An 11,746-nucleotide genomic window follows, 5' to 3' on the forward strand; every position below is an offset into this window, starting at 1 on the left:
TTAAGGGTGTAATGAATGAATAGGTGAAAAAATTAATCAGCTTTAAAACTGCATCAAATTCACCTAGTTTTTGGGTGTGGATGAGCTACGCTCCATAAGACACTTCCATGTGCCAAGTTTCATGAGTGCTTGTGAAATAGGATCAAAGATTTTAAGGGTGTAGCAAATGGAAAGATGAAACACAAACATCATTTAAGTTTGAAAATTACGGAAGGCAACATTTACCTTGTTTTGGTATTGCCGAATTACTTTCATGTCACTACAGCTACATGACAATTCTCATCACAGTAGGTGAAATAGGGTCTAAGATATTCCATGCAATGAATAACAGTCCAAACTGCAGAAATCACTCAAGCATGAAAATTAGGACACCATGACCTAGCTTTAATGACCGATTTACCCTTACTCGTATCCAAATATCAATTTTCATCAATGTGTGTGAAACAGGATCCAAGATATTCAGACGTAATGAATTAACAGCTGAAAACATCAGTCACATGTGAAAGTGATCAGGTTTTGACATGCTTCCATGCACTTTTCATCAGTGTATGTAAAATATGGTCCAAGATTATTTAAAGTGTATTATCCAACAGACCAACAAATGAATACAAAAACCTATGAACAAATGGACATAACAACAGATTCAATTCCAATTTTCTTTATGAGGGGATTAAAATAACATGTACATGTAATTATCTAGAGTGACAAATGTGTGATTTCAGTGAAATAATTTAAGGCTGCAATAAAATTTGTTTGCCAATACAGTTCAATCTGAACGAGATTGTCCAGAGTTCTCAATAGTGCAAACAGCAGCTTCCATGACTTCCACCTCAAATCTGAAAGATCCCTCATCTTCACTAGCCAAGGTTCCAATACGCTAATCCTACCTACACCTTGGCATATCAATCAACAATTTCTGTGCTTTGGGTCTTAATTTCACTGGATGTGGTGGCAAGCCACTGAATCCAATCAAAATCAAGTTATTCCAAGTTGAACACTGTTCCTACTTGATTGAGACAAGACAAACAAACAAAATAATAAATGGACTGATAAATAAGCAATTTTATACTGCTAGTCAGTGTTTGAATAAAAACCGTTCACTCAAATACACCTAAAATGACTACCCTGTGATCCATAGTCATACTTTCTACGTTAAACTAACAAAGTATCCTTTTTAAGTAAACTGCCTCCACCATTTTTGGTCAATGTACAATGCACAGCTGTTACATACTACTGGTTAGTTGGACTACATACTAAGGGTGGCAACTCATGAAATCCAACAGATGTTGCTAAGATAATTAAAGCACTAAAATATCTGTTTGATCCAACAACATAGGGTTATCTTATCAGAACCTTGGCTAGCGAAGATAAAAGATCTCTACGCCAGGATAATTTCTGTCAAATCGGATGTTATTCTGTTAGCAGTTTTTGATAAGAAGTTACATGTATATATCAAGCTTCTGAATTTTACTTTTTAGTAATGGTAGTTATATTTAATGGTGGATCATCTGTACAAACCTGAGAGGCATTTTATGCCAGAGTACTCTATACTGAGCTTGGATGACTTCAATCTAACAGGGTTTGAAAAATTGAAAATAGCAATCAAGGATGGATGCCTGGTTGAGGACCATAACTTAATCTCAACTGGCTTTATGGGCAGGTAAACAAAACAGGAGACCCAAATGCACCTGAGATCACTCACCTACTGACATTTATCAAATAACCAGAGCAAATGCAGTTGGACAAGATATCTAAGTGAAAAGGATGCTTTCTGTTGAAATTTCTCTGCTATGAAAACAAATGTTGCCACCTTTCTCTAGTGTCTCATTGTCCCATAAGTCATATGATAACAACGATTTTGGATCAGCATAGTTGCATCCGACTGGTTTTTCCATACTGAAGAAACTGACAATTATTCAGAGATGAAGCCCCGTAATTTAAATTGGTGGCAGCGGGTAGTGTATTGGGTCTCCATGTGCAGCTGTCAAACTAGATTTTATATAAAACAATATGTTCTATATATCAACATAAGGGCCCTTCAAGTGATCTAACTCTAGATCTGTGAAGAATATATCTCTAAAACTGATAATTACATGCAATTAAGCTGTGTGAAGAAATAAGATTTTTATGAATAGGTTTGGGAGTTGATTTGATGGACTAGTTCAGCATATACCTGATGTTCAACATGATTACCACAGAGCCTGAAAGCAAAATCTATTTGCTCCAAATGAATGCCCCATTGTAACAAGAAAATAGGTATCACATGCTTCAGCTGAAATTAGAAAGTTCAGCCAGCCTGACTGTCTTCAAATTTTGTCTAAAGAAAGGCAAATTCAAGTACTTAAATCTCTAAAATGTGTGTGGTTCCATGACAAGTCATATGTCTGAATATGAACAGGACAAAAAAAAAACAGTATTTATGCTATTTTTAAAACTTTTTGGCTTGTTCACAGGCTGAATTTTGCATTGTGTGAAATAATTCTGATTTAAAAATATAATAAATCAATCAGTATGATAGAGAATTCTATTTTGACTCAAACAAAAATAACAAAAGTGCTCATATTGGGTAGTTTTCACTAGTTTATTCAGATCATAAGTTCAGTTCGTGAAAAATGTGGAGCACATCCTTAATGTGATAAAAGTGGCAGCTGTTACTGACCTATTGTTTTCCATTTTCTGTGCTATTTTGATTATTTTTAAAGAAGCACAATCTAGCCAGTTTAAATTTCTGAAATTTTTTAAGGTAAAGATACTTCACATGACAACTGTGCATTTCTTTGGTCAAAGAATGAATGATCAAATGCTATACTACATCAGGACAGAATGGATTATAATAATACAGTAATAGCTTTCTGTTTAATGAACAATATGGAATCCATACAAAGTGTTGGTAGTAATGAAGCATTTGTTTTTATGAAGAATTCTGTGGGTAATTTGTTTTTATGGGTCCAAGTTTGGCATTCATAATACTGGAGAATTTGTAAGAGTGAAGTTTATTATACTTTTGGTTAAATGCAATAACATGGAATCAAAGCTTTAATGAGAATCAAATCAATGATGTACTCTTGGATCAGTTAGGCACAAAACTTGCACAATGGGGATGCACACCAGCTTGACTGGTTGGCAATAAATCAATAAGTTTGTTTCTGCTACATTTTACTTTTTTGTGCTCTTACTGGCCATTTAAGGGAACTGTACATTGACCATTTCAATGGTCAGCCATTTACACACAAATTCAATATCCACTATAATGACAGGTAGTCTAATCAGAGAGATAAAGAACAGAAAGTATCTGGAAAGATTTATCCATAGAAATGATATTTAACATCCAAGTGCAAGGTTTGTGAAATAAATTAATATGCAAGTTGTGAACTGCCAAGAAGTCATATTTCTATAGAGTAGACCATATGAAATTCAATTTGTCATGGTACAACTGCTCCCCACAATGGTCTGCAATGACAACAGCAATTATTTGTCAATTCCTAAAGTGACTGTGTCATAACTTTTACAAAGACAAATACACAGCTGTGGTGTACCTACTACAGCCAAGAATATGCATACACTACAAAGGTGTGTTAATGCATTTGGAACAAGTCTGCAATACTCTGTATGACCCTGCATCAAATCAGATAGTACACAATAATTCTTAAAGAACTTAAAAAAATGAAACTATTTGATAATTACAATGATTTTTTTTCACAATGTTGCAACACTCTTCGAACAAGCACAGTAAATTGTTATCACTATCAATCAGTACTACTTTAGAAAGTAATGATAGTGCAGCAACTGGTGCTGTCAAAAGTATAATGTACAGCAAGCAGATCATAGTAAGCATGGAGATTCCTGCACAAGCCAGCCATATTCACAAGTGATTGTCAGCAAGGTATAAAAGATATGACCGTATTAGATGTTCATAAATTCTGATTGCTGGAGGGGGTGAAAGAGGAATAGTATAACACTGTATCAGTTTTACAACTTGCAAAAATGGCATTAAAGGTAACGAACCACAAAAATGGGTACACTTTTAAATGTAAAATTTTCTGAAAACTTTATTTCTTAATTGTACCTAGCTGCCATGAAAATAGTCTTTAAAAATGATGTACACACCAGATGTGTGAATAGTCCTTCCCAGTTAAAGTACATGGTTACATGAGAAACAACTCTGCCCAGATATAAAGATCATGTGAGGATATACATAAGATATAAATTACATAAGATATAAATATAGTCTTTTAAATGGCCAGAATGTGCCACAATTTGATACACAGCCATAACAACAACATTCACCTTCACTCCTGACATTTTGTACCTCCCTAGTGATTTTAAAAAAGAAGGATATAAAAATTGCACATAATGTAGTTATTTAATATGCATCAATGGACAATTTCTAACCTAACTGTTACCAGAGGCACCATAACAAAACAAAATATTATCAGTTTGTTCACATTTATGGAATTTTTTGGAACTTATGAAAAGAACTACATCACATCAATTATCTGAAAATATAGATTCACTCAAGCAAATATGGCAACTGTGTTAGTGAAGAAACTCCCATCTGGTTTCGAATGTTTACTAGTCATACAACATAAGAAATATCACATGATATTTTTGTTTTGGTGTTTAGTCTTAATGCCTAAATAACAACCTTGTGTAGTGTGTTCCCAAGTCAACTAAGATGAGAAAGAGAGGTAAATTTTCAGGAATATCTCACACACTTGGCAACCCATATAAACACTCTTCCAAAATTTAAATCTAATTAATTATGCTTACCTTGCGTTCTTTTTCCTGATGGAATAGAAAACTGACAGTAGCAAATGGACACATTTTCATGTTCTATTCAAATGTCTGGAATGCGATGGAAGCTGGCAAATCAGATTAGGTTAAAAAAAAAAAATTTTTTAAAGAAACAAATAAATATATACTAATATTAAAGAAAGTGTTTATATAGCTTCATTTTGTTCAAAATATTTATCATCCTTTTAACCAATTTTGGCATTCCCGACTTCCATCACATTCCAGCCAAAAGAAGTTTAGGTTAGCTGAACTGAGCACATTTATTTGCTTGCATGAGAAGTTGAATTTTTTTTTATAAAAAAAACATCAGAGTAATTAAGGTCCACCTAAATCAACATGACTTTAATTTGTAGAAAAGTTTCAATATGTGTTACTAAGAGTGTGAGATATTCTTAATGTTTTTTACGCTCATTCCAATGTCAACATCGGAACACGCTACACAAGGCCACTATTTGGACAGAAAGTTGTTGTTGTTGTTGTTGTAGGGTTTAACGCCATTTTTCAGCACACAATAGGCTATACATGGCGGCCAGTATTAATAGTGGAGGAAGAACCTGGGAAAACCCCGGAAAGAACCACCGACCCTCGAGAAGCTACTGGCAAGCTTTCTCACATACCCACATTAGCCGAATCCGAGACTCGAACCTACGCAGACAGAGGTGAGATGACAGTGATCCGTAACGGAGAGCGCTTTAGACCACTCGGGGCCCCTGGACAGAAAGACATGGCACCAAAACATAAATAACATGTGATACATCTGACTTTGTAGGACTAAAATGCTTACAGGATGAGTCTTTGAACCCATGGCAACAATTATCTTATAGTAAAAGTCACATGAGTCATGTATGTGCATTTACTTATTTAAAATTAAATATAAATTGTTCTTTTAAAATTTTATACTGAATTTCTTTAACCAAAGTCATTTCAATCCTGATTATTGAATGCTCTGCATCTTAACACATTAACCCTTGGTGACGAGTTTACCACGCAGAAGGTAGTAGCCTGCTGCCGAGCTCTGTAGCATCAAGTTCATGTAAGATACACTAAAGTGGGTGGTATTATAGAACAGTAGATTGATGTAGCCCTACAATGATACCAAATAATCTAGAAGTTCTACAATCTACTGAGGTAAAAATCTCATTTTTTGGACCTGATTTTTTTCCACCCAAAAATTTGCCTGTGGTCATAATCTGATTTTGAGTCCGGATTTGAGACTTTATGAGACTCAGATCTAATGCAGACTGGTATGAAGTGCAGACAGATGAACCTTTGCAAAAGGTAGGATAAGATGGGCATTTGGAATAAAGAGTGGCCTCGATAGGAAAATAATGGGTATGTTAAGCAAAACATAAAAAAATAATTTAAAAAAAATAATCTAACTTTCACCTCTCTGCTCATGCGTGAGCCAAATAGCCAAAGAAAAATGATGTTTCTAACACAGCTAGGCATTAGGTTATTGGAAAATCACATGGAAGTTGGTGTCTTAGGATGTTTTCAGAAACAGCTTTCAAAATGTGTTTCCTACTCGAATTTCAGGCGAAAACGACAAAAACCTCCAGGGGTTAATGGGTGCATTTTGATGATATCACCAAATTTGAATATTCCTTGTGTATTTAATCACTTGTGCATCGACACTGCACATAAATTACAAATTTAGCCATTCCTTGACAATTCGTAAAAAAATTCAAAACTCCTTGTTAACACATCAACCCCTGGCGATCAGTTTACATGACAGGAGGTAGTATGCTGCCGAGCTCTGTAGCGTCAAGATCATGGGCGATACACTAAAGTGGGTGGTATTATAGAAAGGTAGAGAGATGTAGCTCTACAATGATACCAAATAATCTGGAAGTTCTAGTTGCACTACAAAATACAGGGGTAAAAACCTCATTTTTTGGACCCAATTTTTGTCCACCCAAAATTTGCGTGTGATTTCAGATCTATTAGGCAGACTGGTATGAACTGCAAACAGAAAGATGAACCTTTGCAAAAAGTAGGATAAGATGGGCATTTGGAATAAAGAGTGATCTCGATAAAAAAATAATGGGTCCGTTAAGAAAAAAAGAACTCCAACTTTCCCCCTCTGCTCATGTGGAAGCCAAAGAGCCAATGAAAAATGATGTTTCTAACAGAATTAGGCATCAAGTTATTGGAAAATCACCTGGAAATTGATGTCTTAGGATGTATTCAGAAAAAGCTTTAAAAATGTGTTTCCTACTCAAATTTCAGGCAACAATGACAAAAACCTCCAGGGGTTAGCTGTCATCATGATACTTCCAGGCAAAAATTATCGATGTCTATGGTCTTTTGCATTGGATGCTATGTACTTTACTTAGGTCAAGAAAAGGACGTCAAATGAAATCATCACAATACAGGGCAGTACAAATCTGTTTATCAATGTGTGTGGCTTTCATTGTGATATCCATTCAAACTGGACTGTACTGGATCATACCTTTAGGATAATTTCATCCAAAAACAGCGTCATAATTTAACACTGACTTAGCCATAAGCACTTCTCATGGCATCTAAATAATGATCTTCCAAGGGAATGTGGATGTATAAGAATCCAAATGAAGTGAATACTTGCCACTGAAAGGTAATATTTGCAGAATCAAATTTTTAAAAACGACACCTCTTACTGAAATAGTTGGTGTTGAAAGTGTATGTGACCCATGACTTTTATTTTAGAAATTATAAATCGATAAATAAAATGATTCAAGTTTGTTCATTTTACCTTTAATACATTTAGTTTTAAAATCTCTACTGTAGAGGGGTATAAAGTGTTGAGGGGATGTAAATACTATATATATATATATATATATATATATATATATATATATATATATATATATATATATATATACATACATACATACATCATGGAGGGGCTCCAGTCATTTTGCAATTATATCCTTTTGTGAATCGTTTATCAACTTACCTTCCAACCATTACCAGCGTCCTTATAATAAGGAAAATTGTCACATATCCACTGATAGATTTCACTAAGTGTCATTTTCTTTTTAGGCGAACTATTGATTGCAAACGTGATTAAATTTGCATACGAATATGGTGGTTTGCCATCTTTATGGGGACAACTGTCATTCTGATCTAAAGTTGCATTAGTGTCCAGAGGTGAATTTGATCCTTTCCTAAGAGCAATATGTCCACCTTGTGTTTTAGGCAAAGATAAATCTTTCCCAAGATTTCCGGACATTGCTCCCCCGACTGTTAATCGGGGGAGCCAATCCATTGCAGTCAGTGAAGACTCTAATTCAGCCATCTTAATTTACGCTCAAGTCTGCTCAACGAGTGACGTCATGCGTAATAATACTTTCTACTTATACAAACAAATGTGAATATATCATTAATAAAGTAAAAATAGCCGAAATGAAATAAACTATTTTCATAAGATTAAGTCTGAAGGTCAAACAGTACAAAGTATTTTAAATAAACTAAGAAAATGTAATGGTTTAAACTGGAACTACATTGCAAATCGGACGTAAAAACCAAACCACTTTTAGATGGCTTCATGACCCCCAGCAGCGTTGCTTAGCAGCACAAAGTGCTCTGAATATATATTCCCCTTGTATTGATAGTTTTACGCTTGGCTGCAAACAGGTGCGAGAACATGTTAATGCCAGTGTATACACGAATTTAGCTTTAAAATGGGACGAGTTTTAACAACATTAGAATCAAGACTGACAGAATACAGGTTAATGCCCTGATCAACCAATATTTAACTTGGGCAATTTGCAACTGGTTGTAAAAACGTTTTCATATTAAATAATGAGTGATATATTCTGTCGACCTAAACCAAGATATCCTGAGGTCTAAAAAAAAATGTAAAAAAAAAAAAATAAAAAAAATAAAATAAATAGAGACTCTTATATGTATAAATTATTTAAAGTTAAGTATTAAATAATTTTGCAGTAAGTCGGATCGACCTGGAAAAACTTACTTTAATGGTACTACTCAAAATTGTAACTGCGAAGTACTGCTATACAAAAAAGCGGGTAAATTAAGACGAGCAAAGTCGGGTAAAGATGCACAGGGTGTGCAAAGACGCTATAGGATGGTATTTTGCCAAGTTATTCTTTTTAATGTATAGTTATTAAGCATTTTCTGCACATTTGTCTGAATGCAGCTGTGCATATGTATACCTGGGACTTGTAACTTGGACAAAGCTTTCTAAGTCTCATAATTTCGAACTGTTAATTTCTCAGACAAAACTTGTCAAAAACAAAATTATTTTTATTATATTGTTTGGTTGAATGTAAATGTTAACCTATCGATGTACTGAATGAAGTTTATCAAATATCGCTGAAGATGTGCATCATTTACGAATAATTTTTAATAAATACATCTTGTTTAACACTTCTACCATTTCTTTTGTAATAATTATTGATATTTCTACATTTGATTTCCCAGTACATGCCAGCACCGTTTAAAGATTAATAAAAGAATTCACAATTTAAGATGTGGAAATTCAGTAGCGACATTAAAAATGAAGAAATGACATTAAACATTCAGCAAAATGTAGATGTTTGTACACATCTATAAGTGAAGCTCGACAGCAGCCAGTTCATTGATTAATCTGTTTTATTCCCTGTATAAATTTTATGTAGACCTAAAATCTACACACTTGTATACTTTGGACCAAACTGAACTCATTGTTTTGAAGGTGACCTCATGCCTTTTTGTACGGGTATTCTGGTTAGGCTTTCTTGTAAGGGACTGATGCCTTTGTTTTTACTGTGAAGACCCAATATTCGGACGTTAAAACAAGGGACGTCATTTGGGGGTACGCCCCCCCCCCCCCCCGAATTTGCATGTGCTGTAAAATGTAAAATTACTGTTGCCTATATAAGAAAATTAACAAGCCCTTCAAGTTTTGCACCCCATCCACCCCCATCAAGTTTGTCCCCCTCCCCCGAAAAAGGTTGAAAGTTAAAACCAGTGGTTGCACTTCTTTCCCGCCTTCGCCAATTTTAAAAATTGTGTCCCTTTTCAAATCGGTCGAGACAATCTATACTTGGCAAAGCATCTGTAGTTGAGACTGAAACTGTCGTGAAGATGTCCACCACTTGCGGGTGTCCACAAATTATGGAATTTTTCGACTAGATCATCACTTTGCACTGGTTCTAATCATACGCAGTTCGGTGTTATTGTTTGTTCACGAGTGTTTTGAAATGTACTCTTGCGCGGACTTCTCGTAGTAACTTAGTAAATTTCGGCAGATTTTTCAGCTTTTCTTGTAACTGTCCATTTATTTCATCTTAGAAGTCACCTAATCAGGGCCGTAGAGAATGATCACGAACCCTCGGGTTAGGAAACACCCGGACCTCTCCTCGATCTGGTTCAAACAAAATTTATCTTTTATAAAACTAAAGAGTGTTGTTCTTGAATATATTCCCAGTTGTCCCATCCCCATCCACCCACCTCTTGTCGGCCCTGCGCCTAATTAAGATTCCATATTGAATGAAAATTTGAAGAAAAAAAGATGAGTAGTTAGAGGGAATACCTTGGGGTCAATGGAAATCTCAGTCAAAAAGGTCGTGGGACACTTTGGGGTCAAGGGACATTTAACATGGAGTGAATGGGAATCGAACTTAGCGACAACGGATTAGGCCACTTTATCGTCAATGGGACCTTAATGTTAAAATAAGGTATATCAAAACTGGCATCAGTGGGAATTTAACATGGCTTTTTTAAACATGGATGGGACTATAGAGCGATAAGGGACTGTGACTGTCAAGCGACAAGGGAAATTTAATATGGGTGGAACGATATAGGGACAATGGCAAGTTAACGTGGAGCAATTTATCATGGGTGGGACATTATCGGGACAAGGGAAAGTTTCACATAGGTTGGGACTGTACAGGGACAAGGGGAATTGACTATAGGGAATGTATTGCTACAATGGATTGGGACTGTTTAGGGGCAAGGGAAATTGAACATGTGAGTAGTAAATGGGGTGAGATTAGCGACAATGGGAATTAGCATTACAGAGACCCCTGGGTCAGATTAGCGACAAGGGAAATTTCACATGGCGAAAAATCGTGGGTCAGATTAGCGACAAGGGAAATTAACATGGAGAAAAACGCTGGGCCACTTTAGGGACAATGGGAATTTAACATAGAGTTTGGGTCTGTCTAGGGACAAGGGAAATTAACATGGGGAATAGAGTTTGGGCTTTTGGGATTTTTTTTTTTTCAAAAAGTTTTTTTAAATTTAAATTTAAATTTAAATTTTAAAAAAGGGGTAGGCAATGGAAAGGCTATCTCTTTTCGAGAAATATGGCTGGCCCTGAAAAGGGCCTTTGGGTTTATGTTAATGTATTCATTAACATAAATGGTACCGCATTGGTCTTCTTCTTGTCCTTAGGCTACGTCTCACTGTTGGTCCGTAAATCAGCACTCTTTTCAGGCATCCTTGTCTTTCTACGTAGATCCTACGTATCCACAGGCTGGTGTTTGTCCTGTGGACAACGGTCCACTTGGATCGGACATACATGGGTATGTCCGTCCGGAACATCATGGAAGACACAAGCGTAGAAGATTGCACATCGGTCCACATCTTGAAGCGACGAGAACAAGTGAATCAATGCACTGAACTGCGCTTATTTATAGGTAGAGGCAGGATTGAAACGGATTGAGTTCATTCACCAATCCAAACACGCGTTACAAAATTCAGTCAGCCCGCATCCAATCCGAAGAGAGTAGTCTGTGACGTCAGTTGGTCTATATAGATTCGTTAGCGCTTGTGTGCAGTCAATCTATGCGACAGTGATTCAACATGACGGAAACTCAGAAAACGATCCATTGGGGTGCACCAGCAGGGGAGACTGCCCAAGGGAACCCGGACTTACTTTCAGAAGAGGTACATTGGGATTTTGTGGATTTTCTTACCTCGCAAGAATTTGTTCCGGAACCTTCGTTACCTTCTTCATTAC

The 11,746-nt window shown here is 35.9% G+C and overlaps 1 protein-coding gene across 3 annotated transcripts in view; it reads right to left on the reverse strand.

Moving 5' to 3' along the window:
• The window catches only part of LOC149781842 (forkhead box protein J3-like), a 71,737-nt gene extending 63,637 nt beyond the window's left edge, over positions 1 to 8,100 (reverse strand). For all 3 annotated transcript variants that reach the window (XM_089936029.1, XM_089936028.1, XM_089936027.1), the window contains exon 1: positions 7,733 to 8,100. In XM_089936029.1, coding sequence (XP_089792155.1) covers positions 7,733 to 8,074 — 342 coding nt within the window. In that variant the 5' untranslated portion in view covers positions 8,075 to 8,100. The remainder of the gene's footprint in view (positions 1 to 7,732) is intronic.
• Positions 8,101 to 11,746: the final 3,646 nt, after the last annotated feature.

The sequence above is a fragment of the Sinohyriopsis cumingii genome, chromosome 15 (assembly GCF_028554795.1).
Source record: "Sinohyriopsis cumingii isolate HCF-2022 chromosome 15, ASM2855479v2, whole genome shotgun sequence".
In the NCBI taxonomy this organism is placed as follows: Eukaryota; Metazoa; Mollusca; class Bivalvia; order Unionida; family Unionidae; genus Sinohyriopsis; species Sinohyriopsis cumingii.